Source organism: Temnothorax longispinosus, chromosome 8 (genome assembly GCF_030848805.1).
Source record: "Temnothorax longispinosus isolate EJ_2023e chromosome 8, Tlon_JGU_v1, whole genome shotgun sequence".
NCBI lineage: Eukaryota > Metazoa > Arthropoda > Insecta > Hymenoptera > Formicidae > Temnothorax > Temnothorax longispinosus.
Window position 1 is genome coordinate 20,114,507 of NC_092365.1, and position 27,718 is coordinate 20,142,224.

Genomic DNA, 27,718 nt, shown 5'->3' on the forward strand with positions numbered 1-27,718 from the left:
AATTAACGAGTTTACGTACAACTGAATACTTAGAAAGAACGTAAAAAAAGAACGGTTTCAATTGAATTTTTCAAGAAGGAAAAAATAATAGGAGAAAATAATAGAACTCTGACAACGTAGAAATACAATATTTATTTTAATATCAATATCTATTCTTCGTTTATAATTTTATAATACTGATCTTATAATACTGACACAGATTTATTCAACGGATTCGCATTCATAACAGTACTATCGTATTAATCAAAAGCACGTATTTTGTTGAGCTCGAAGTAATATACAGAAATATATACATCAGAAGTACGTGTACGTCGAAGTACGTGTAATTTGATGCGATGCAAACTTAACATTAGTAATGGAGTTTCACAGAGAATAATTTTGCCACATGTAAAGAAGTAAACTGGCAAACACAACGCAGAGCTCAGTAAAAGCTGTGTAACAATTGGTACGTGCCGCATTCCACTGATCGTGATGGACAGCAGCTTGTTTTTCACCTGCAATCCAAAATAGGCAAATAATACGATATCCGACTTACAGCTAATATATTATTATGTCTACTTAACAGAAATGTTTCGTTGAGAAGCTATATTAATTATATTTAACTTATTTATCTTAAATTATATTTATCTTAAATTTTTTTTCAATATAAAAAATAAACTACCTAGAATTCTAGACGTACTTGTCTCGGAAATTATAAATTTTTTATGTACATTAGATGTCTTTTGGAAACGTCTATTTAAGGAAAATAAGAATACTCGATGACATCGAGAATATAACGATATTTGTGTTCGCTAATCCCGTATGTTTGGTGACTCTTTATTTAATTTACCATTTAGGACGTGAATATGCACCGCGGTCGTGCTGAATTGGCTTACTGAGCACGTATATTCCCCGCTGTCAGTCTTTTTCGCTCGTTCGATGTAGAGCCTCGTCACCAGATCTTCGTTTGACCTGAAAAATTGGATGCTATTTACTCGACGTATACATATACGCGCAATGTTTTCATGATATCTATAACACTATAGCATTGTCTGCTGAATTTTAACAATAAAAAATTTTAGAAAATGTATTAGAGTACGTAATCTCTTTGGAGATGCACTGCAAATCCAAGTTATTTTAGTTGAAGCTTTTCTTATACATTTTTTGCCGTTTTAAATCACGTTATTTAACACGATTGAACGTATTAACTTTTCATTTAATACGTGTTAAGCGACGTAATTTAACACATAAAGAAACATGTAAAAAGAGTCTAATGTGTCATTTTTATACGTTTATGCGTGTAAAAGTAACACACTTGGATTTGCAGTGTGGTCAGATACATTGTATAACTATACGTATATTTATGTGCGTCGGAAATGTGACGATGCATAAATATTCTACGAGATACCGAGTGCAACCGACTTACGGACATTGAATAAAGAATTGCATGATAATACAAATGCCACATAAACGTACATGTAATGCGGGCACAAAAAGTAGCCTTTGAATACTAATTCAACCGAACTTGAGCTCCGCGCGTGTCTGTCGCTCACTGCGAGAATGATAAAATTCGCGGGAAGATTGCTCCAGTTCTGTTTAAACTGAAAGAGAGATAAATTTTGAATGCGTGTCGTAGCGAATCTCGAGGTAGATCAATCGCGGCGGTTTGAGTCGCACAAAGCGTGCTATCGCTCGTCAACGCGTACGCCCTCCGGGTTTAGAAGGTAATACCGTCGACGTTACGAGAGGATGAGAGAACGAGCTACGTGTATTTGCGAGTAGACAATGTCTGTAGTGCGCGCACACGTGCGCGCGCGTGTAAATCTAGACTCGGTCGTACATCCGTCTCCGGACGAGCTCCTCTTCGATCCATCGCTACCTCACGATATATGCTCACCCATTAATGTGATAAACGTTGACGTGATCCGGCAACGTCTCGCCATTTTTTCGCCACACGGGATACGGCACCCTCGAATCGGGGCAGGACGGCCGGACGACGCAAGCTAGCTCGATTCCGCTTCCGGTCTTGTAATATCGGTCCCGTAACTCATGTCTGGCTTCGTCGATGATTCTAATATCCGGCGCTGTAAAGGCACAAACATACTACTGAATAATATCTGTGATCGATGAACTTTTCTATATTTCGCTTTTTACGCATTTTCGTTTTTTCGATTACGTACGCATAGCTACGGAGAACACGTGTGATTTAATAATCAAACATATATAAAACGTTATGGTCGTATGAAATTCATATTTGATAATATCAAATATTGTAAATCTCATCCTGATGCGAAAAGAGAGCCTTGCTTTCTTTCATGTTTGCGTTTTATTTCTTGCAGTTTGCAGAGTTATGTAATTAATATTTATATCTCGTAATTGAACCAGAGTAAAGAGACAGCTAGTATCGCTGGAAGGCATCCGCGAGTAACACGCAGAGATATTGGCACATGTATAAATCTATTTGTCGAGATGCGCGAGGGAAGAGAGATGAAATAAAGTTGCATCGTTGCTATTGCAAAGAGTCGCACTACGTGATACAACTGCGGCTGGCTTGTTTCCAGGCGGGATGGCGTAAGATATTCTCACGGTAATTGAATCTTTACGAGGGAGGAATTTAAATTCGCGACTGTTCCGTTTAGGTGCACCGCGACAGCCAGCAATTCGTAACGTATACGTTAGGATTTGGTGTATCCCGAAATGGAAAACAATGCATGTATCTCGCGGCTACCGATGTCACCGTATTATACCGATGCTCCGGTAATATATCACTCAAAAATATCCGGAGGGCACACGTAGATTTCAGGTCAGAGTTACGCGTAAAAAGTGTAAGCATCCTACAAATCGATAGAATTCTATGATTTATTTTCTGCCTTTTATCACCCTTTCTCCCTCTCTCTCTCTTTCTTTCTCTTTAAAATATAGACAGAAATAAAACGCGACACGTGTATATATTACAGAAGCAAATAAAATACGAGATGAGAATATGACTGAGAAAATTCATGTATAATTTATCTTAAAAAGCAATCTCTCTCCCACCGTAGTGTTAAAAATTTATATTTCTGGCATTATTTATACCGAAACTTTAATTTCTCGTCACGTTTCGTTGAGTAATATTCGCCAAATCGTACCACATTTCCGATGTTTATACCCACGGGTTAATGCATACCGCACTGCCGCGCGTAACTGTTTATATTTCGTTACGTAGATGTACTGTGCTAGATATATCTCACGAGCGTACACATAGCAAACAATCTCGAGCGCTTCCGTTTTTCGGCGCGAACTGCGGTTTGATGTAAAATACGGATGATCGACCAATGAGCGGATTTTTTTTATCTAAAGAAAAAATGGCGAGCCACAGCAATAGTGATTAGCTAGGAGAGCAAAGTAAGGCCAATTATACAAAAGAAATATTATCAATAAAAGGTTTTATGATATTGGCAAAATATACTGTTATCTTCTCTCATGTTTACGCAATTGAAGAGTTATAACGACTGCGCTGTTATTACATTTTTCTCATTATCGATATAACATGCTCGTATCGAGTAAACCATTTCTGTATCTATGTACATATCTGAAGTTTTGTCGACGACTTCTTTTATTTCCTTGTAAAAACATGGCATTACCAAGAACGGTAACGTTCGTGACCAGCATTCTCGGCGGATGCGTATTCACTTGGCAAACGTACACTCCGTGATCTTCTCTCTGTATACCGGAGATGGCCAATCTCCAATTGTTTGGATACTGAAAGCTCACGCTGTATCTTGAGTCCGATATGTGGGTAGTGTTCCCGAGAGTTAAGAGGGACGCCCAATCGGTATTCCGTCGTAACCACATTACCTGGAGTCCGCAAAAATATTTATCCATCGTGTTAGTATCAGATCATGTAGCGCGAAATGCAGTAAGTAAGCAGTTACGATACAAGTACGATTAGATAAGACAGTTAAATAGTAAAGATAAGTAATGAAGTGGTAAAATAATTATTACTGACCGTTATTCTGCTATTCTGATTAATTATTCTAGACTTAGACTATTTTATAATTATTTTCTGATAGTAGAATAGTAAGAAATAGATTTAAATTACTTAGATATTACGTTGTTATTCTAGTCACTCGCAATAGTGTCGACTCGATCGTGAATAATTTAACATAACACACACCTTTTTGCCAGAGAGCATAGCGACGCGACAGTCAAGATAGGCTGTTGCACCTAAGTGCAATGCCACATTTTGCGAGCCGTTGATACCCTGACCATCTGCATTTTCGAAATACGGATCCCAATCCGTGACACGGTGATGCCTCAAACGCGGAATTCGCAGGGGAGGCAAATTGGCGATTATTTCTGAAACATATCGTCAGATAAATTATTAAATTATTCTCTTGCTTCTAAATTATTAAAATATTTTTTTTTAGTATCAATGACGTAATAACGATTATTTGTATTTCGATATTTGCGTTGCAACGTTTTTATCCTGTTATTAGTACTCTAACGTATCGATTAGCCTTTAAATGGCGAAAGGTTGCATCGTTAGCATTGTAAGAAGCGTAGGATAAAGCCTCTCGAACTGTGTTCTTCAAGAGACAATCTTGGCAAGATTTTCACGTGAGCCGCCGGCATTCAGTTTGAATGGCGCAGCTAGAATGGGATTCTCGTAAAAATGTGAAATTCTTGTTGAAAAGCACGAAAAACTCGAGTATGTCATATAAGTTGGAATAAATTGTTCACTTTGCTGATCGTTTTATGTCTTCACCATTTGCATTTCTATTCACTCAGAATGAAAAACATTACATATCGAAGTGCTTTCAGATTTGCGCGTGTATCCAAATACCCAGATTTGAGTATATCTTATTCGATTATATCCTTATAACAAGTTTAAAATCTGATGTATACATGATTTTACTAGGGAGTAAAGACGCTTTTTCCCCTTTATCCTACATTTTTTAAATTTTATCAACAACGTGGGATAAGACAAATAATATTTAATTATCATCATGGGAAATTCCATTTTTTTATGAGAAAACTAAACAAGCGCGAAAGAATAAAGAGGCGCGAGATAAAATTGCAGTCGCGTAACCTTTTGACCCTTTATTTCGCACGTTTCGTAACCGCGCGCGAAGGTTTCGCTCGAGCTTACGAAGCACTCAGAAATTTTACGGATACTTGAAACACAAAAGGTACAATTATGCTATGATGGTGAGCAGGTGGCTTTACCGTAACAAACGATACAATGTTGGAAAGTTGTGGGGAGAAGGTACCTGCCATACTTTTTATTCTGACATCATTTCTTTATTGCACTTTAGATATTGTTCTATAGCCCGGTATAAATTTGAAATTTTTGCATTATTTAAAAGCGACACGAAATATCAATTATCCAAATACTATAAAGAATAGAATATTCAGAGGGAATATATACGGCAAAAATACGATTAATATAATTGATAAAGATATAATATTAATTTCATTTCTCTCTTATTAAAAATATTTTTGTCACCCTTTTGTTAAGCCTCTTAATTACGAGACCGTGAGTTAACATTAGCTACGAAATTTGTGATATCTTCGAAAATTTCCATGAGCAGAAGGTAAAACCCTATTAAAATGGTAAAACTGCCATAACTCTTCAGTTTCTCTCTCTCGCTCGTAATCCTGAAAAAGGCATTTGTGAGAGAATCTTTCGGATCCGTGAACGACCGATATGTTCTCGATGAGCGTGTAACGGCGCTTTCTTACGATCCGGAAGTCCACCGAGGTCAATCCCTGATTTTCTTCGTGGCTATCGAAAAAATCGGATATCCAATACTGCGAGGTTGCGTAGAGGGATACAGTTGTACAATTTTACACTGCAGCGAAAAGTTCATCTTTCGTTCTCTTTTAGACACAAAAGCAGATTCTTTTGCCGTCGTATACACACCCTTTGCGAGATCGCGGAAATTGAAAACCTATTTCTTCTTACTTCGTGCAATTTCGGAATAATCTTCACAGCAGTTGAGAAAGGATGAAATATGAAAGTTCAAAGGAGATACAGAATGGTAATACATTGTCAAGAGATGATGACAACATCGCGAACTCAAGATCTTGAAAAAAAAGACGGGGGATAAGTACTGAATTTCTGGCAGACTGCACGACAAAAGACCTTTTGAATTAATCTAGGTCAGCCAAACAATCAGATTCATTTCTGTGTGCTCCATTTCTCCCTTAATTTACATATTCCATATAATTATTTTCTATATATTTTCGGTTTCCCTATAATAAAATTATATATGAGCTTTGTATTGATTTGTAATATATTTATAAAGAAAATAATATTTATTTGAAATGTCCATAGAAAATTATTATATAACATATTCCTTACAGAAATTTAATACTGCAAGTGATTATTTGGCTAGTGATTAATTACTTATTTTAAATATTAAAAGCATTAAAAACAGTGCTTTTAATACTCGAAATAAGTAATTAATCACTAGCCAAATAATCACTTACAGTATTAAATTTCTGTAAAAAATGTGTATATACGATTTTTTAAGATATTGTCAAATATCCTATTGTCGCTGTCGGTGCGATTGCGATAAATGATTTTTCATCGCTATGCATCTTTAGAACCGGAATCCCGGCCATTTCATGACTGATCTGATCTGTTCCGGTCGGCGAAGAAAATTATCCATCCGTTATTGATTCGATTATGCGGGAGCGCTCGGGGTTAACGAGAGAGAGGACTAAATGTCTGCGACACAATGACTACCTTTGTCCCTTTCAGATTTCATAGATCGCACCTTAATCAAATGAAAAAGTTAAAGGATCGGAGCTCAAAGAATGCTCGATTCATTCTGAAATATCACAAATCATTCGTCTTCATTTATTAATTCTCGGAACGGTGCAGTTTGTCGCGTGTCAAATCAACAACATTGTATTTAATTAAATGAGTGTACACTGCAATTTGATTGATGTTTATCGTTATATTGTTGTTGCTATTGTTAATACATTACTAATGATTGAAGAGCAGAAAATGTTAATCCGTTTATCTATTGATTGAATGCACACAGTTCGCTGAAACTAACTTAATGCATCTTTATTAATTTGTGCACAATTTACACATCTCTTATCAATATACTGCACAAATTATTAAAACTACGTAATCTAAATTGATATCACTGGTAGCACAAATAAAATTCAATTATGTATCTTTACAAGTTTGTGACTACAATTTGGTAAATTCAATTTATTGATTGAAATATAGCAGACAAATTGATGGTCGGACAGATCAAACGAATATGAAGCACGTACATTTTTGAAAAGTTTAGATAGCTCTATCAATTATTATTGTCGGCCAATCAGGACAGCGCAGTTTGGAGCAGAGAATTAAATGTCTTTTGCAGCAATTGCGATATATTTTACATTCGTTAAATCTTGTTTTTATCTTCTCTATTTTTTCTTGATTAATTTGTATACATACGATGTTCACATACATTACAAAGATTTGATTATTTGTTTATTTGTAGTCAGTGTTCGATTATATATGTATTTATTTGTAGCTAACAGTTATAGATTTTTCATTATTTTAAGATAAAAATAAAAATTGTATCCAAATATACTGAAATAATACTGTTACATTACAAATATTTGATTATTTGTTTATTCGTAGTTAATTAATAATATTTTACATTCGTTAAATTTTGTTTTTATCTTCTCTTTGGTATTTTGCCCTGATTAACTTTTATATATACGATGTTCACATATGTTGCAAATATTTGATTATTTACTTATTCATAGTTAACGTTTGATTAGGTATTTATTTATTTGTAATAGATTTTTATTTGTTATAGATTTTTCACTATTTTAAGATAAATAAAATTTTTATCCGATATTGAAACAAGAAGATACTTTATTTTTCCCAAAAATATGTGTTTTTGAAATACATTTTGACGATTATTCAAAATTCAGATTAATTAAGTTATGCCACGTATGCGAACAAAAAGATTGCGAAACGCGGCGCGTGAAAGAATTCGCGCGTGATTTATGTCCCCTGCGGTGGGAACACTTACCCGCCGCGTTATTCTCAATTGAGAATAACGGGTCTTCGTTTTTAATTGTGCTCTGGCGCTTCGCGGAAGCTAACCGGGCATTTCTGCGATCCCTACAAGAGCGCAGATTGTGCCTTGCCGCTCGAATGCAATGTGTGCGTGTAAGCCGGCACCGAGATTTTAGTGCCACTAAAGCGACTGCTGTGCGTTACACGCTCCGCGTATAATCCAGTTCGCGTAAACGCGTATCGACAGCTGCGTTGGATAAAACCCTTTTTTCTCAGTTTAAGCGCAAACGACGATTTCCGCAGCTCCATTCGGTGCGTGATATTAATCATTCGCGACGAAATATAAATGCAAAAAATACATAAGCGAGAGAATAAGAGGAGAAGCTCCGTAAATTCAGGCGCAAAGAAGCAAGAGCGAGAGATTTCCTTAACGATTGCCATAAAATTTAATGTTATCTGCAGTCGGAATACTTTACAAGTCGCAGTCTTTATATCCGGCAATGCATTAATTTAATTTGCTGAGGAAAGGAAGTCTTGCGTTGTATACGAATTCCGATAATACGCGTAGGGACACCGTATACATCGCGTTTTTTACGTATAATAAAGAAAAATCGACGAAAAATTGTAAAATAATCCAATATACCAGAGGCCGGATCCAGGTCACATCGAATACGGCATTAAAAAAGCATTACAGGCTTCCGAAGGGCGTTCGGCAGATACGGTAATATTGCGGTGCATCACAATGCGCTTTTGTGTTATACGATCGATGTTCCCGTAGGCAGGAAAACCATATTACGCGCCATGGCAGTATTAATACCTACGCCTACGAAGATGGTTCTTAATAACCCGAAACACACTCTTGACGATGAAATTATAAATGGATCTTCGCGATCACGAAATCTGCAATCAAGTAAAACAACTTTAATTAAGAGTGTGCCCATTAGACATCCGGAATCTGACATAATGGAAAAAGTTCGAAATCACTGTATACACTTCTTTCATTAACGTTAATGGGGAACCAGCTGAACCCACAAACGGAGAATCTGCTTTCTTTTTTTTTTACGAGACACACCGGGACTGAAGTATTTGCAAAAGTGTTTTATTATCGATCTATGTGCAATCTTAATTGAGTGTCGCAAACCCTCTGTTTCAGACGATAGCTCGCAGTCTCGCAGTCATTAATTGCGACGAGAACTGTCTTAATTGGGACGCGGAACGAACGTGCCGCTTAAAGTGACCAAATATAAATTCTGCAGTTGTCCGGGGAAAATCAGGTCCCCAAACGACCTCCGGGTTCCATCGGCTCGAATAATATTCGCTGGTGTATGCGAGTCATAACCCCAGATAATAGGATCTCTGAAAATATTTGTCGTCAGAATTACTAATTCATTGTGCCTGTGCAAACTTTTACACGACGTTATTTGCATGCTGTAGAAATTTCTCACTCTCACGATACTATTCATCGAATCGCTCAATAATTAGATATCACGAGAAAAAGATACGATTTTTACTAATTTAAGTAACGAGTATAAATGCACCTGATCGTTCTCACATTTTCCATCCATTTTCTGTAGAAAATTTTACAAGGTTTTTTACAAAAAACGCCGCGCGCATCACGCTACGTTCGTTTGAGGAGAAGTCTATGATCCCCTTTGTCTCATCCCTTTTCTCCCGCGTTTACCTTGCGGCGCGGCACCGCTCGTGCGAATCCGAGATGCGCGGTTTCGACTGCACTCCACAATCGAGGTCGTGCGCGACGTAATAAATATACATCCAAAAGACCATTTGTTTCCCTACATCGCCTTATGGCAAGAATGTTACCATCGCCGAAGATGCTACCATTCGTCTTGTCGCTCATTTTTCATCGGCCAGTACCAGTTCTGTTGATGCTCCCGCGAACCCACCGTCGAAATGAGACGACGTTTGCGAGTTTCTCGTACTTTGTGCCCGACGTGAATCCAATTACGGGTCGGAGGAATGCGTATAAGTTGGACCCAGCGTTCGACTGCGAAAAGTTGTACGATGACTTTTCGTGCAGAAAGAAAATGCGCGTACAACTGTTTTGAGCTCAAGTTTTTAAACCATAATTTAAACAATATTCGAGTTTATCGTACATTTTATGCTATTTACTACACGTAATAATATTTAATATTCTTTAATGTATTGATTTAAACACGGAATTATTTTATAAAATCCTTTCAAAAATTTCTTTCTTAAATTATACGCCGGCTGCTCGCCGGTAAGGCACGACGTTGAGAAACTTGGCGGTGCAGCAACGTTGTTCCTAAATTATAGGTCACAAAGGACACCGTCGCGAAAGTTGTAATTACTCTCATAAGTAATGGAAGGATATGACCTATCAATCAAGCGAAAACCAATATCGCAGGGTCAACAGTTTATTAAGATGACAAGTTATCCCCTTCGCGAGTTTTATCCCTCGACAAAGGATACTCGCGGACAGGTAGCAAATCTAGCAAGATGACATGCTTGCCTGCAACGACGAAACTTTGTATGTAATCCGCAAGGTAACCTTCCCCCTCGAACGATATTAAACCCAACGTGTCCGTAATTCTGTGCGCGGTCCTCTCCCCGTTCCCCTATCATTGCGGTACCTTGACGTTGCACATCCAAGTATTTATGCAATTTCACCTCTCTCGTATAACTTACACTATTAAAATTAGCTGCTGTAATTGGATTGCTACTTCCACACTGGAGGAAGAGTTTCAATGTACAAATGCGCTTCAGGAACGGAAGGAAGAGTTTAATTTCTGCGTAATTTAATTATATCCTAATAAGGTTCAAAAAGTACATTGCTTGTCTCTTACAGAAATCTTGTCGAATTTTTTAATTATAATATCTTAATTTTTAATTATCAAATTGATGGTGATAACGGTGATAACGGTGACTTGTTTTTATTTATTAATTCACATTGTCATTTTTTTCGAATTTTTTATATGTTTTTTATAACACTATGCTTGCTATGTCTATTTCCACTTTGATTGAGCCTAATAACAAATGCATGCATATGAGAGAGATCTGTAATTCCGCAGTGTGACAAATAGGTCAAACGTGCATGGTCAGATTCGCTTCCTGCTACGCATCCACGTACGTGTCTCGTATCTGTACGCTTCATTACAAACCAGAAGTTCGGTACACAATAACCGTCTGTACCTGGTGTCTCGTTGTTTCCTTTGATATATCAAATACTACACAGAGATTCTCGTCAGCGTTACTGTAAACCAATTGTTATGTCAATGCGATCAGGAATCTATATATTGAGTAAATATTAGATCTAGTCGAATAATAAGACCGTATAAAAAATTTGGGAAATTGCTTTATTTTGAAAGATCTTTCGCGATCGTAATTTTTAAAAAAAGAAGTCATTGTTTAGCCCGTAGGTATAAGGGGATTCCAGCGAGAAAGAATGGGAAGATTTCATTTACGATTCTCAGTACGGTGTTATGTCGAAGTCGTAAAATGTATGGCGTGGATTGGCAACGACAAACTTTGTAAATAGCATGAGACAGTTTGTATGTGTGTGTGCAGCCAACATTCACGCGTGCAAAGCCATGTGCTACAGTCGAATGACAAGTCACCAAACGAGTTTTGAATTGAATATTTCATCGGGTGAACTCCGGGCTTATACTCGTCGCGACTTTCTCGTCTTGACAGGAGCATCAGTATCACACACGAGATAGCAGGATATAAATATATATTGAAAAATAAACGTGTAAAATGTATGGCGAACAGTAAAAGCTGCATGTCTGTTAAGTTAGCACGCCTCCCCCACAAAAAACCGGAATAACACATATATGCAGAAATTAAGTGCTCTTTATGTGCTAATTATGTGCTCTATTCACGATTTTTGTGCTCGAGCGGTTTCGGGGGAAATCGCAATTGAAAGTGGGGGTGCTGGCTTAACGTAAGCTAGTATCCCCACTCATTAAAATTACATATAAAATAGAAAAAAACTCAATATGCTAGAATTATGTGCTTTTTATGTGCTTTCAAATGCCTCAAACAAAATTAGTCTATCTGTAATAGTTTAAAAGATATACGTAAAAAAAATCTATATTTTTTTTATATACGTAAAATTGTATTTGAACAGCAGTATGTATAATTATATATCCAGCGAGACTACTAATAAGCTGTAAATTATATATAGATAACATTATATTGAATATTTATAATTAAATATATCAACTATCAATATTGCTAATATATTTAGATTTATTAATTATTAATAATACATTTTGAATATGTATTCTAAATGTAAATGCAAGTTTCGATAAGGCCCGTATATAAAGTCGTGTTTCTGTTGAAGACTCACCTGAAGTGAGTTTTGAGTCGTGATATGTTTTAATAGATGAATCTTGATTGAGAATCAATTTGAGATATTTGATACATTATTTTTGTAATCGTAGTTCAAGTGAGAGAAACTTAGCTGTAGAATGTTTTGAGATGTGATTTAAAATCTATTTTTGATAGTTTAATAGTCATTTTTTTTAGAAAAAAATATATCAATTAAATATTGAGTCGGAGAAAATTGTGTATCACTTAAGTATGGTTTATAGATAACTTGAAAAGAGATTGAGTTTATTAATATTAACATAATATAATTATAAATAAAGTCTCAGTTAATCTCTAATCAAAACATAACTATTGAACTGTCTGCGTTTCAAGATGTAAAACGCAATTTTGAGTATCTCACCTGATACGCTCTTGAGATGTGAATAACAATTATAAATACAGGCCTAAGTCTTTTAAGTAGTGCATGATTTACTTAAAACCTCATTCTAGTAATCAGATGAGTATATTTGTATAATTCAAATATATTTTTGCGCGCAGTTGCACGTCATAAAGTGTGAATGAAGATCTCTGAAGTTGTTACGTACTTTTGATACGTAATTGATTATACGTACTTGATAGGTAAGAAATAACTTCGTACCAATAATTAATTATTTCATCTATTTTTGGAAAACAAATAAGATCTGCTTTTCAGCTAAACTAGTGTACACTGTTCTGTACTTAAGTGAACTCTGTACTTACAGTGAAATAGGTATATGTTTGATATTTGGCAAAAGCAAGAAGAGAAGTTTTAGTGCAGTCTAGTGCAGCAAAAAAAACCTATTTGCGGAATGGATTATTTGCTATAGATATCAAATATGCACTTTTGAAAATAAGCGCACTGCAATATTGCTCAAAATTTAATTGCAATAAATATTTCGTGTGTCCAAATCATTATTCATTATTAATAAAGAAATATGTGAACTTTATACGAATAAAAAAATAGAACAATTATACAAATAAGAACGAATATTTTATTGAATTATCATCGATGATAATTAAGTTTACTATGCTCTGCTTATTATTGACGTAAAATGAAGCCGATTGCTGAAACGATATTTTGGATAAGCTTTTTATACATTGCGGCACCAGTAAAAACTGCACGGATCTTGGCTATTGTTCCAATACCATCCTACAGTCACCAAATTTGTTATCGACCATTATGGATCGCTTTGAGCCAAAGAGGACACGAAGTCGTCTCTATAACAACAGATCCGCTCAATGATCCTAGTTTAACCAATTTGACAGAAATCAACTTTCAATCTAACTACCAGTTAATGGAATTAAATTTTGCCAAAAACGTTATAGCGGGGACTCATGAGTGGTTAAGTACATCACGCACACAAATATGGCCTGCGTGTGGAGATGTAGCAGAAAACATTTTTAAGCATCCAAAAGTACGTAAGATGTATGCACCGGATAGTGATGAAAAATTCGACTTAGTAATTGTAGAAACTGTAAAAGTACCTAGCTTCTATACCTTGGCGCATAGATTTAATGCACCTCTCATAGGTAAGAATAATGATATATATGAAATTATTTTACAAATGTGTTATTTAAAATTCATTTTATATTAGCGAAAACATTGAAGAAAGCCATAAATTATTTCAACTTAAAAATTTTTTATATCCTGTACCTTCGTACACTTAAACCCCATATTATTTAACTTATTTACTTTATTTATTTATATTTTATTTAAATAAGTTTTATGTCCATAAAATTAGTTAAAAAATATAATGTCATTATCCACCTGGTTTAATGTCAAGATATTTTTTATTCTCTTTGCATCATCATCAAATAATCCAAAGAAACATAAAAGTTATCTTGGCATGTGCGTATATCTTTATAAAGATATTATTTACACAATTTTCTAAACTCAAATGTTGTTTAAATTAATCACGTTTACAGAACTTATTCTATATTTATTTACAGGTGTGTCATCATTCGGATTGCGTAATACACTTTATTATCAACTCGGTGCACCTGTTCTGTCATCACATACTTCGAATTGGGAAATAGGAGATGATACCGGTTTAAATCTGTCATTGTGGCGGAGGATAAAGAATTTTATTCGTCAGTGGTATCACATATATTACTCAATAAATTATCATTACCCTAAACAGCAAGCGATAGCAGAAAAATATCTCGGAAAAAATATACCACACATAAGAGATATGGAAAGAAACATGAGTCTTGTTTTCCACAGTCAACAAGAAGCTCTCTCGTTTGTTAGACCGACAATGCCTAATATTTTAGTACTTGGAAATTTTCATATTTCAAAAAAACCAGCGGCTTTACCGAAGGTAATCATTGCTTTCAAACGTTTCAAACTATGTATATTCTTAAAAATTCATTGTTTAAAAAATTATACATTTTATTTGCTTTATATTTAAAATCAATTTCCATATGTACAATATATTTTTTCTTCTCAAATATAGTATAAAAATCGAATAATTATTTCGTTTCAGGACTTGAAAGAATTTATAGCAGATGCACCGAATGGATTTATCTATATGAGTCTAGGCACAAATGTCTTAACATCAACGTTTCCAGAGCATATACGAAACGTATTTCGAGATGTATTTGCAAGTTTACCATACAAAGTTGTATGGAAATGTGATAGCGAATTGCCAAATAAACCTGACAATATCTATACCGCTAAATGGGTTCCTCAAGAGAGCATTCTCGGTAAATATATAGTGCCATAATTTAATCAGATTAATAAAAATATATGTTTATACGTATCTCTTCATTAGCCATTTCGCTCCGTTTTTCATTTTGCAGCTTATCCAAACATTAAATTATTCATATATCAAGGTGGACTTCAAAGTACAGAAGAAGCCGTTTATTATACAGTACCACTTTTAGGATTACCATTGCTAATTGATCAGTATACTCAAGTTAATAAAATGGTATCTTTAGGAGTTGCAAAACGTTTAAATATTATGGATATATCAAGAGGAAATTTGAACGGATCCATAATAGATATATTGACCGATAAAAGGTAATCATTTTTTTTTACATAAGCATTCTCTTGTGTTATGTCATTAATTATTTTCGTAGAAATCTAATTATTTTAAAGAAATGTCTAATTTTCTACGCAACATTATATCTTACACATACATAATTCTCATATAATTATAATCAAAATGCAATTGTAAAGTAATGCATTTTCTTTCATATAAAATATATTACTTTTCTTCATGATCTTTTTATATAAAATTATTACTTTTCTCTAGATATAAAGAAAGAATGCTCGAAGTTAAAGCATTAAATGAAGATAAACCTTATGATCCTTTGGAACATGTAATTTGGTGGATTGAATTCGTCATTCGTCATAAAGGTGCTTCTCATCTTCGTAGCAGTATCGCTGATGAACCTTGGTATAAAAAATCCGAAATGGATGTTATAGCAATTTTATCAATTGTCATATTTGTAACGTTATTTTGTACACTAATAATTATTTGTAAATCGTTAAAAATGATATTTAATCTTATGAAAATGTCAGTAGTTACTAAGAAAAAGATTAATTAACTTTTAATATGTATAGCATAATTATATTAATAAAAGAATTAAAATATCAAAAAATTATTTAAATATTTATATCTCATACAAGGGTTTAATAGATTAAATATCAGATTTTAGTATTTATGTCTACAAACAATCCAATTACTAGTCGTAATTTCTGTTTAGTCATAAGAAATATTATAGTTTTAGATAATTTTTCATGTATTTAGTCATTGCAACATAGTTTATAAATATAATCTTCTTTGTTCAAAATAACCGTTCAGGGTAAATTGTCTCAAATGAGATGGGATTCAAAGTTTATGAGAATGATTATTCTTTCATTTACTTTAAGTTTATGAGAATTATATTACAAAGTTTATGAAAATTATTAATTTTTCGTCTAATTTATGCTGCAATATATTATTAAGTTACCAAAAACTCTCATTAACTTTAATAAAATATTAAAACAGGAACCATTTGTCGTATGTTTCCTCTACATAAACGATACATGACAATCAATCCAGAGTCATGTGACAACCAACCCTGGGTATGGGGTAAGTTGTTACATTTTCACGGCTTTGCTTAGAATTAAATAACCATTTTGTGTATAAATATATACAAGTCTAACATTTTTTTCTTACACCTAAAGGATGTAGTTACATTATAAAGTAGTATACGATATTATAAAATATTTTTAACATTTTTTTAAAAATCAGTATTTGAAAAGTGTGACAACTAGCCTCGGTCTCCCCTATATCTTTTAAACTATTACAGATAGACTAATTTTGTTTGAGGCATTTAAAAGCACATAATTCTAGCATATTGAGTTTTCTATTTTATATGTAATTTTAATGAGTGGGGGTGCTAGCTTACGTTAAGCCAGCATCCCCACTTTCAATTGCGATTTTCCGCGAAACCGCTTGAGCACAAAAATAGTGAATAGAGCACATAATTAGCACATAAAGAGCACTTAATTTCTGCATATGTGTTATTCCGGTTTTTGTGGGGGAGGGGGTGCTAACTTAACAGACATAAAAGCTGCATAAAGTGAACTGCATAAGGTGAAGGAGATTGTATTTTTAAGATAGACACATTAAAACAATTTTTTTTTTTGAACTTATAAAGTTACATTTACAGCGACCGTGGTGATGATTCTTTCAAAGCGCTTGACAAGATTGCGCTGCATTACTTTAAGTGCGACTTCAGAAAAATGGTCGTAACGGCGCGACAAGGTTAAACTTTCATGAGGTTCTGAGAATGGGCAACTGTATATATCACTCTAAACAATTTATTATTAATATGATGCGAATTATTACACGGAAAGAACAGTTTTGCTGAAATATCTAAAAATTTAGCTAGATACAGATCTGAAATAATTTTGTTGCACCATCAAAATAATTATAGTAGGTCGCTGAAGTATGATGATAATGCTGTAAAAAATTTTGACATTTTAGCAATCAATTTGAGTGTTTCACATAATTATTTTGATGGTCCAACAAAATTATTTTCAGATCTGTATCTATAGTTAAATTTTTAGATACTTCAGCAAAATCGTTCTTTTCGCGTACAAAGCAGAATTTACGTGTTTGTATATTTTACAGAGAAAGAAATAGATATTTGTTTTAATAAACAAATTAGTAATTGATATAGAAGAATTGATAGGAAAATATACGTGCGCACTTTTACATACTTTTGTGTACCTTGCCTCAAGCATTCTAATGCTCGGAATTTTTTGACGTTTTAGTAAGCATCGAAAAAAAAAAACAACAAGAAACTTAAATGACGTGCTCGTCTCTCGGGCGTGCACAATTTTTTTCACATACTGCTATGAAAGCCTGAAATTGTACTTGCATGAGCGTTCTGCACAACGGTCGACTGCAGCGAGCGACTCTTTAAAGTCTAATCGGTTCAGCATTGAAATCCGGGAACTACTATAAAGCTATGTAGGACGAATGTACATCTTCTTACTGGCTCTCGGCGGAAAAGCCGAGCGCAAGCATCCACAGAAAGTAAATATCCGCACGGTCAAGCTAATATAGGATACGAGATTGTAGTCCATCGGAAATCGACAATGTAGCCATTCGATGTGTAATTTACCAATCGCAGCAAATAACGGAGAATAATTTCGACGCTCGTTCACGAACAAAAAGATCCGAAATAGGTTGACGATGCTCTCTTCTTTTTTTTTCTTGCAGCTCATCGTCAATCGACAGCTTTTGCTCTCGGATAGAACCACGATAGTTCGACATACGCTTTCAAAGTGTGTAAAAAAAAACCTCATCACCTCAAACCGCATCACGTCGTAAAATTTTACATGTTATCGAAACTTTCCTACCCTCGCAAGTTCGGCGCAAGTGAGGTGCATGAAAGTCCGACTAACTTTAACATTAAACGAATCACTCTTACGGCTCGGTTTCTCGGCTTAGCCACGTAGTGTGTTCAACTTCAGAGTAGGTAATTAAACCCGAAGTTTCCTGCTCTTTGATTCCAAATTTCTGCGCGACGTTTATTATGTTACGACGTGCAGGAAATTATTCGGCGCGATAGTCTGAGATATATTCGTGGGCCAATATGCTCAAGACATTCACGTGCCTCAATTCTCTAACGCATTTACACGGCACAAATCCAATTGAATTCTTCTTTTCCTTTCCTTATTAGAACTATAAATTCGCAGATAAAAACATAATAATTACATTCGCAGAAAAAACAGTTATAGCGTTTTCTATTGGGAAAACTAGTGCAACACTGGTGCGCACTGATGAGTGCAATTTTATTGTTTCAATGTGAAAATCAGTTCACATATTTCCAGTGTTCAATGTTCTACTGTTTAATTTAAAAAATTTTTATCAATAGTCAAATTATTACTAGTTTTTACAGTAGAAACGCTATGAGAAACAAAGCAACTCGTCGGTAATGTTTTATTTTAATTACGTTCTGCTTCGGTATTTATGAAAAAACTATGGTATTCGTATCAGGTGGAACCTACGAATTGTATCGCTGTGTAACGCAGTTACCTTGCAGTTGAGTGATATTCCTGGTGACTTTGTGGCTGTTAACGAGCTGCTCGCGCAGGTGTCTGTCGCGATGCCGTGGATAATTGGCGATAACGATCGTGATTGCCGCCAATACGAGGCAGAACCTCGACCCCCACGCTGATCCTGTCATCGCCCGTCGGACTTCGCATCCCCCGTGGTTTTTGAAATGCAGTCGGAATTGTTGGAAAGCCTATGATGTATTCGCACGGTATCCGATCTTTCTTTTCCCCTTTGTTCTGAAATCCAAACATTGCTGAAGGGATACCACGCATTCATACAATCTGAATACGCCGTGAATATAAAACACAATTAAATTCTTGAAAAATAAAGGGTATAACTATATAGTAATGTGTGTATTAAATTAATAGATAAATAAAAAATATATAAGTTAAAAACGATTGCGTTGAAAAAACGGACTGATCAATAATCAAGAAATAATCACTTCTTTCACTTTACGTTTGCACAACGTAAACTATTTTTTTATGTAAGAATTTTCTATTTTTTTTATAGTTTTACGATTATCTGTACAATATATTTTGCGAAATTAATAATGACAGTGTTATTAACAAATAATTTAGCTTTTTGTGTCGTGTAAGAAGAGAAGAATTAAATAACTGGAAACATTACGTTCGTTTTTCTTATTAAATTAAAATTTAACAAAGAGACTACCAGAATCTGAATCGATTATGTTATTTCTCGTCGTTGCTGCCGCAGTGCGTACATTGTTCTATATTGCTTTTGTTTGTGTATGTGCACCTCTCGTCGAGTAACGCGCGGAAATAAACGAAAATGGAAGTTACTGTGGACAACGCACACACAAGAAAAATGCGATGATGACATCCGAAACAAGTGAGAATTTAGATGTGTGTGTGTGCGCGCGCGCGCGCCCTAGAAATATATTATTTTATTATCCTGCGAGGCATCCTCCTTTTCCTAAATCCATATTCAAAGGCCGGGATATACAATAGCAAACGAAAAGGAAAACGCGCGAAAGGGACGCGAGTTTGTCTTTTGAAAAAAATTCATTTATCTCTCACGGGAAATTTACTGAAGAAAAATGAAAATATGTCGCTTTCGGCTCAACTTTCTTACAATTTTACCCATAAGTATCGCGTGTTTTTTATCTCGATATACGATGGATAGGATAATAAAGTGGATGGAAGAGAATTTTATTTCAGCATAACATTTGCGTACGGTGTCATCAAGAGACAGATCGTCAGTATCGTAGATTCACTTAAGTTTGTCGTTGGCGTAATATTGATTACGTTATTACGTTAAGTGCACAACAAATATATGTTTAACAAAACAACCTAATAATTAATTTATGGCGTCCAATTTAAAATATGTACGTCACAAAAATTGAGTGTCGTTCGAATTCAACGTGGACATAAAATTTGCATTAAAAGGGAAGAAAGGGAGAGCTCTGTTATAAAATAATTGCGCAATTATTTTCGGAACACCGCGCTTAATCGCTGTAATAAAATTTTCAACTGGTAGATCTCGCGCATCGAATTTCGCATTTGCCTGTTCATAATCTTGTATGTATGTACGTGTAATAAGCATAGTTTAATATAAAAACGTAAAATATAAGCTCGTAATATTCTGTAATTTCGCGTTCATTAGTAAAATTGCATTAGGTGTTCCCAGAAAGCTAAGCATTCCACTGTATGAAACTAATGTAATGTATCTTTTGTCGTAGTATAATATATAATTTATTTGACACAAAAATTTAAACGGCGCATTGTTACGTAAAAGTAGTCCGACCTGTCTCATAAAAATTTTAAATAGCTGTCGTAAATTTAATTTTAACTGACGAAATAATGCAAAAGTATTTAGGGATGACTGTTACCATTCACGTCGCAACAATTTGAGGTACAAGCGCCGCGGTACTCGAACTTAAGCGAGAACCTATAAGCCAACTCTCTCGACAAACTTTGGATATATTGTTTTCGAAGGCGTTCACGCATCTAATAGAATTGATGTTATGAAGTTTAGCTCGTTAGATTTCTTCGACAGAATATTGGCATATTCCTGGCCGCAGAGATGTAGAACATTTGTCAAGAGCGGGAGAGAAATGGAAGTATATAGGAAAACCGAGGAGAAGAGGAAGAGAGGAGATACGGAGCGAAGAAGAAACAAGCAGGTAATACATCGGATAGTTAGAAGGGAAGAGAGTGGTAACACCAGAGCTAGGCAGCGGAACTTTTGCAGTTTCTCGGGGATTCACCTGCAGTCAGTTTGTGACCGTAAAGCAGAAATTGCTATCTCTATCCAGGAAAGAAGATATAAGCGATCGGGCGCCTTCGGGATTTTCATCTTGAGATATGCGCAACCAATCTGGCCTGGTAGGCGGCTGGATTATTGTGTCCGAATAACAAGGTGAGAGGATTTGCAATGCAAATCTTGCCATTATTGTGCGAGTGATATCCGGCGTGCTTTCAATGCGCGCTAAAATCTCTCCGCACGTTTGCCCCTATCAAGAGCGGCGAAAAGCACGCTCTTTTAATTGCTACTCATTTAATAGCAATTGCTTTATAACTGCTTGTATTTTGCGAGGGTGTTTCGGATGTTGCTAAATTTTCAAAAGTAAGATTTGACTTAACAATAACTTTCTATACGCCATTTACGGGAAATTTACTGCTAATTATAATGTGCATTAAAATATTTAACATGAAAATCTACATTATTACGGCTTTCAGTACATGACATAATTATTATTTTATTTTTCTTACATATTTTTATAGCATGGTAGAGAGAATAAAGTTCGGTACGTTCAAAAACGGCGAATGAAATATTTACCAGGTTCAGTAAAATAATTCACGTGCGCACAACAGCGAGATATTGCCAATAGCTGTGGCGTCGCAACATGTGCGACTTCCAAAGATTTCCTCCGGAGTAACGATACTGCTTTTCGGCTTTGGAAGTAGTGCGGAATCCGTTATAACGTTCTAGGAAGTCGTTTCCCACTGATATTTATGATGCGACGAATCACGTAACTTATTGTTGAAACCGCAGTTGATGAACGAAGTGGTTTGCTGCACATTTTCTCTATTATATACACACAATATAAATATATTTTTAATAAATCACGTTTATATTTATATAACTTTTGGAAACTGTGTTTGCAATTATGCAACTCAATAGAAAAAAATTGTTAAAGAAAATTCTAAGATTCTTATTTTTCAATCATTCTCTCTTTCTTTAACTTTTTCAATACTTTTTTACATTTTGCAATCCTAAACATCCTATACAGATGTTTTTTTATGATATCCTCAGTTATGCAGTGAATAAATAATATATAAATGTAAAATATTATTTATATATATTTAACACTGAATTAGCTTCAAGGATATATATCTCAACGGCGCAATTGTCACGATATTTCTGTATAAACTGTGTCTAACACACTTGCTTAACATTATATACAACATGTCGTGTTGTCACCTAAGTTTAACAATGAGATTGGTGAAGACAAAAGCATTATTAAGATATGAGATCATTTTAGCGATTGTTGAAGTAATATCAAATCTTCCTCGACGGAATGAAAGGAAGATTATGAGCAAAAATTTCCGGTATTTCTGAATACAATATAGATTACATTCCCGACGTTAGCTTCACTTTAGGATAATAAATGATTTAAAAAACTAAAATATCCTTTTCTCTAAGTTGGTCTTTCTTCGTATTAATAGTCTTTTACGGTCTGACGATGGAAAACATTGTGCGAATTTGAGAGGCAAAAGAACGATTGTTCTATTCGTCTCCCCGCACTTGTATATCGGCCTTTCTCGAGACGCGCTTCAAGAGATTCGAGTTCTATGAGGGCTCTCTGTGTAGCAAAGGGTCTGCAGAGGACTCGACTCGGATCTCGCGGGAGTACAACCCGCGCGGCACGTTTCCGGATCGATCGATCTTGCTCGCCGCTCGTGATGTCACGTTGCAGCCGTCAGGTTACCGATACCGGAAAAGAAACGCGGCAGGAGACCAAGCGAGAGACTTACACGTGCGGTAGCGAGTTTTGTAATTTTAAAGCCTTGTTCTTTAAACTGGAGGTACAATTCTGGCGTTTACGGCGGTGAATGGTGATGTTTGCTTACGTTCAACGGAAATAATCACGATCATTTGAATTACGTTAATAAGGTAGCTGTAAGGTAAGCATTGACTCTCGATAAATCGTCGTGAGCGATGTGCTCAATGTTGCAAAAGAAAGAAAAAGTGAGAGGGAGAGAGAATAAAAGTAAAAGAAAGAAAAAGCGATTTGGTAGGTACGCTAAATAGCTCAAATGTTGCGATCGATAGTAATACACGAAACGCAGAGGAAAGGGTTAATGACGGGAGAGTGAAATGGTACGAGAAGCTCGCGAACAAAAGGGGATGTGTTACGATCGTATGTTATTCCAGTCTCGCAAATGACAACTAATTGCTATATATATATCTATAATAGTAGGGCGCATAAATTCGAGTATTTCCGGACGTAACGTTCCGGCGGAAGAGCCATTTATCATCCGTTCGTTTTATCGCAAAACTTTTTTGCAAGAGAAAAATTTGTCAGAGTATTTGTCGCTCAAATTCGGCTCCGAGATTCTGCTTTATATGCATTAGCACAAAGAATCTCTTTGTAATGCTAGCGCAGCTTATTACATGTCTCTTACACGTTTTATTACACGACTTTTACGGAAACACATTCAAGCATCAAAAGGAGCGTGTTAACAAAAAGTAAATGAGTTTTCCAAGTTCGTACGAGATACTACTTTAACTCTTTAACACGATTTCTTGCGGCTGTCGGTTTAACAAAGCTAAAAGTCAGCTAAGCGGTTATTGGTGAACGGCGAATTACACGAACAATTTGACTATTGATAACGTTGGTGCGATGTCAACGTTCTCAAAATATCTTCGCATAAACCTAGTACAATTGTCACAGTCGCGAGTCCGTTTACTTTCTCACGTAATTGTTTACTTTCTGAGAGCGACTCTCCTTTCGTAACGGGAAAAGAAAAATAATTCAATCTCCGCTCCCTGTGTAGCGTGAAGAGAGAAACTTCCGCCTTATGAAAGCTGCAGAGATTTCAGTGCCAGAATTGTATAGTGCCTCGCTATACAGAGCATCGATTTACGAGTCGGTGAAAATGTTGAGATATTCTTCATCGAGTTAATGCTTTCGCAGTAATAATAATTACCGTCAAGTTCGACGTTGTCGCGACGTTCGTAATGTCGAAGATTATTTATTTGATTATACGCGCAATTTATTAGAGTAGCCAGTATATTGGAGTATCCCCCGCGGATTATTAGTGGCGATCTCGTCATCAATCACGAGCTGATTGGGACGAGGCTAGAGGCTTGTTGCATGCCCGATTTATACAATGTGGGCAAATTATCGGCAAAATTGCGAGATAATAACTACGTTATTTGGATATCGGCCTAACTCAAATACACAGTATACACGCGTATTCAGTGTGATTACGCCTCGGGTAAATGTCGTGGAATTAAGTTTTTAATTAAAACCGTGTTCTTCCTGGGTACAGAAGCTAGTTGGATTAATGAACTTATCGGCGAATCATATTATTGGTAATCCACTAGAGAGTCGTAAGTCGCTGCGCTAAAGACATGATCCCCGATATTAACGGTTCCTAGTTTGTAGGTATAGTTTCCCATAATGGTCGAAGTTAACATTATACGCATCGAATCGGAAAGATATTAGTTTCAATGTTTCAATCTTGTATTTAAATATCTTTTACACGTCTGCATTTATTGATGAAAATCACGCGTAATTTTATATTTTGCACAACTTTTCTGGAATAAAAGAAATATGAAAAACGTTAATAGATAGGAAAATAACTGATATAAAAATAAAAAGAAATTTATAAAGTTTATAAAAAGTTTATAAAAATGCATGGCATTACTCGTTTTATATTACATTTAGCGCATTTATTGATATTTGAAAGAAATCATGCCCCATTTATACAAAATTAACGACTCTCTTGCAGTGTATATTTTAAGAAATATGTGTCGACGTAATCTGTCGATATCCGTGTGCAAACTGAAATGCCTGATCGATGTGCTCCACGCGGAGCACATTTAAAAGCGAACTACATTGATCAGGCATGAAAATCTAGCGAGCAGGCGAAAGAACAATGGGTTGCACTGCGATGAAGACGTATGCAGTAGGAGTTGAAAGAAAGAAAGTAGGGAAAGCGAGTGTAAGGAGTAAGAAATCTTACGGACACCTCTCGTTCACGTGCAATCGAATCACCGGAACGGTTTCTCAGCCGACCTTTTGTTCGAGCGTGGTTTATCAGGGTATAACTTTAAAAGGTTGATCTGGGTCAATCCTTTGCCATTTAAAGCAAGACGGAGCAGAATCGGTTCCGTATCCAGAAAGCGCCTCATTCGTCTGTATCCAGGGTATACGCCCGACATTTAGCAAGGCTGGCACGTATCCCGTCTCCTTGATAGTACATCGAATTTATCGTCGAGATTATCAGGAACTCGAGGCTCACAGCGTGTAAGCCATTTTTGGAGGGTCCAAAGAAGAAAAATGCTAAAAACTATCTCAATTTATTCGCGTTTATTATCAATTTTATGCACATTTTCGAAAAACGAAATAGAAAGGATTTAAAAAAAATTATGAGAAGTTTCATTAAATATATTATTAAGATGCGTACGAATATATATCCACATAATTCATATTCTCGAAATTAGGAATTTAGTCATTTCTCAACTCGAATGAGTAACAAAGCAACTTTGCCGATGAGACTACGTTGCACAACTTGACTGCAAGAACTTCCCCTTCCTAAGCGCATTAATGTAGATTAGTTGGAAGATGCTGATATCCTTGCGTAGCTAGGATTGAAAGGCTATATATCTAGGTAATCCCATATAGAGATGTAAAAGATAAATACCCGAAATAATGCAATTTCAAGCTAATAAATCTATTTTGTCGCATAATAATTTAATTTAATTTGCGAATAGCTGCCTTGAGAACATGACAAAAAAGTTTTATAAAGCATTATTATATTTCAGTCGTCATAATTCTTCGAGTTATTTTAACACCGTCCAATTTATGTATATAGTCGAGCGATCTATAAATCGATGAATTTTAATTATGCCGTTGTTTTCATCGTTGTCATTTAACTCGGATCGTTCGTAGGCGTGCACACCTACGATGGAAATTGAACGGCTGCATGGCTTACGATCTCCGTCCCTTGTACCGAATCATTTACATAGGAAGACGGATAGGACGGATCGCTGATCGTGTCAACCATTATTCGTCGTGGCACGTGAAATCGATTATAGGAAGCTGCAATGTTCGTTATCGGCAGATATGCATCATTCAGTAGGATAGAATTTTCAGAAAATGCAGAATCGTACGTTTGGCGCTTTGCTCTGTGTCTCGAATAAATGCATTTCAACATCAAAATATTATCATGCAGACTCGGACGTTTTTCGATCATATCATTTAAACTAGTAGTCTCTGGAGCTGAATAAATTTTTAAAAACGTGTTATTTGACAGAGTTTTAACATGCGCAATTTGCAAAATTGCCTAGAGAGACCGTGTTACATATTCTTTCAAATATTTAAATTTTGTATAAATTTCGACTATTTTACATCGTCGTTCTCAAAGATATGCTATGCTATGCTTTCATGTTAATATTTAACAAAAACAGTCACAGTTCAACAATCACAGTAAAGTATTACAGAAAAATCGATAAGTACTTGAAATTGTTTAAACAAAAAAGTAAAAATTAAATTTTTAAGGCGTCAAAATTTTCGAATAAGTAAATTGATCAAGCACAACTTTGGAGAAATAATTATTATTTGTACATTGAATTGATAAAAAAATCGTTATCTTAATTATTTATTCAATTTTAGAATTAAAAAGGTTTTTTGTCCTGCTTTTAAATTGTATGAATTATATACATGGTCAGAGTTCAGAGTATAAATAATTAATATCTATTTATTATTGTTTAGTTTATTACAAAAAACTAACAGATATAAATTGCAATTATTACAACTTGAACTGTCTTGCACTTTTTTGCTAACGCTCAGCCAACTAATTAACTAACTCGTAACAAGCAACGCGCTTGGACAAAAGGAGAAACCGTAATTAAGCAGTGCATATGCGGTTAACGTTTTTATTGATCTCACGTGTGTGATGTGTGTGTGTATGTGATCATTGTTGACTACTGTAATTTTACTCACTATCGGTTACAAACTGTTCTTCTTTTCATTCACATTTGATAAAAAGAATCTATCGAAATTCACGAGAGATTTGTTGCAAAAAATAAAATACGTGACGATTAACTTATCTGTGAGTCTTCTCACTCATGTGTCTTATAAGTGAAAAATTTCCATAAGAACTGATCAATCAAATCGATTATCTTTATCACTCACCCCAACGAAAATCTGACGGTTTTAATATTATATGTAAGCCTTATAATAATGACAGAAAACAAATTTTGCGAGATAAAGAATATACCACTCCCGGTTGATACAGCACGGGCGGCTGGCGACTGACTGCTGCGGAGTTTGAAAGCTCGCGATTCTCAGGGCGACCTCTGTAACTTCCACGTGCTTGCAATGGACACGCACTGGCGCCATCGCAATATATACCAGTGGTGCATTTGGACCTCTTTTGAAATAAAAGAAATGACCACTTCGAAAGAAAAACCGTGCTTAACAAAACCGCAGTTTTATTTGTTTAGTATTCTAATGAAATTATAAGCGTTTTAAGATGATTCTTTTTCTTTTCATTGTAAGAGAATTATCCAGCTTTCATGCTTTCTAATTTTGATCTTTATTCTGTTTGCAATATGCTGAAATCTTCTTCCAAGA

At 35.3% G+C, this 27,718-nt stretch overlaps 2 protein-coding genes across 12 annotated transcripts in view; one reads left to right on the forward strand and one right to left on the reverse strand.

Moving 5' to 3' along the window:
* The window catches only part of LOC139817316 (UDP-glucosyltransferase 2-like), a 29,131-nt gene extending 12,817 nt beyond the window's left edge, over nucleotides 1–16,314 (forward strand). The window contains exons 1-7 of one of the 8 annotated variants that reach the window (XM_071785295.1): nucleotides 12,310–12,728; nucleotides 12,848–12,928; nucleotides 13,002–13,858; nucleotides 14,279–14,649; nucleotides 14,815–15,034; nucleotides 15,131–15,350; nucleotides 15,586–16,312. In XM_071785295.1, coding sequence (XP_071641396.1) covers nucleotides 13,381–13,858; nucleotides 14,279–14,649; nucleotides 14,815–15,034; nucleotides 15,131–15,350; nucleotides 15,586–15,880 — 1,584 coding nt within the window. In that variant the 5' untranslated portion in view covers nucleotides 12,310–12,728; nucleotides 12,848–12,928; nucleotides 13,002–13,380 and the 3' untranslated portion in view covers nucleotides 15,881–16,312. Of the gene's footprint in view, nucleotides 1–12,309; nucleotides 12,929–13,001; nucleotides 13,859–14,278; nucleotides 14,650–14,814; nucleotides 15,035–15,130; nucleotides 15,351–15,585 lie in introns of those variants that run through there. The other 7 variants (XM_071785297.1, XM_071785300.1, XM_071785296.1 and 4 more) reach the window with 7 other exon arrangements.
* LOC139817319 (zwei Ig domain protein zig-8) lies at nucleotides 118–27,420 on the reverse strand. 4 transcript variants are annotated; one of them, XM_071785307.1, is made up of 8 exons: nucleotides 27,278–27,399; nucleotides 21,688–21,936; nucleotides 18,868–19,124; nucleotides 4,136–4,317; nucleotides 3,603–3,816; nucleotides 1,877–2,063; nucleotides 830–951; nucleotides 118–494 (listed from the first exon to the last, which is right to left on the reverse strand). In XM_071785307.1, the coding sequence occupies exons 3-8, from the start codon at nucleotides 19,016–19,018 to the stop codon at nucleotides 364–366; spliced, it is 987 nt and encodes a 328-aa protein (XP_071641408.1). In that variant the 5' UTR covers nucleotides 19,019–19,124; nucleotides 21,688–21,936; nucleotides 27,278–27,399; the 3' UTR covers nucleotides 118–363. The 4 variants fall into 4 exon arrangements, with proteins under 4 accessions (XP_071641408.1, XP_071641409.1, XP_071641407.1 ...); XM_071785308.1 differs by lacking the exon at nucleotides 27,278–27,399 and adding an exon at nucleotides 27,086–27,238; XM_071785306.1 differs by lacking the exon at nucleotides 21,688–21,936 and having other exon boundaries at nucleotides 27,278–27,420.
* Between the last annotated feature and the right edge of the window lie 298 nt (nucleotides 27,421–27,718).

Excerpts from the sequence above, each read along its gene's own strand:
- LOC139817319 (XM_071785306.1), bottom strand. The coding sequence starts at position 19,018 with ATGACAGGATCAGCGTGGGGGTCGAGGTTCTGCCTCGTATTGGCGGCA. Across the intron at positions 2,064-3,602 it reads CACGAACGTTACCGTTCTTG|CGCCGGATATTAGAATCATC; the intron begins GTAATGCCATGT and ends GTGCCTTTACAG. Across the intron at positions 952-1,876 it reads AACGTTTATCACATTAATGG|GTCAAACGAAGATCTGGTGA; the intron begins GTGAGCATATAT and ends CCAATTTTTCAG.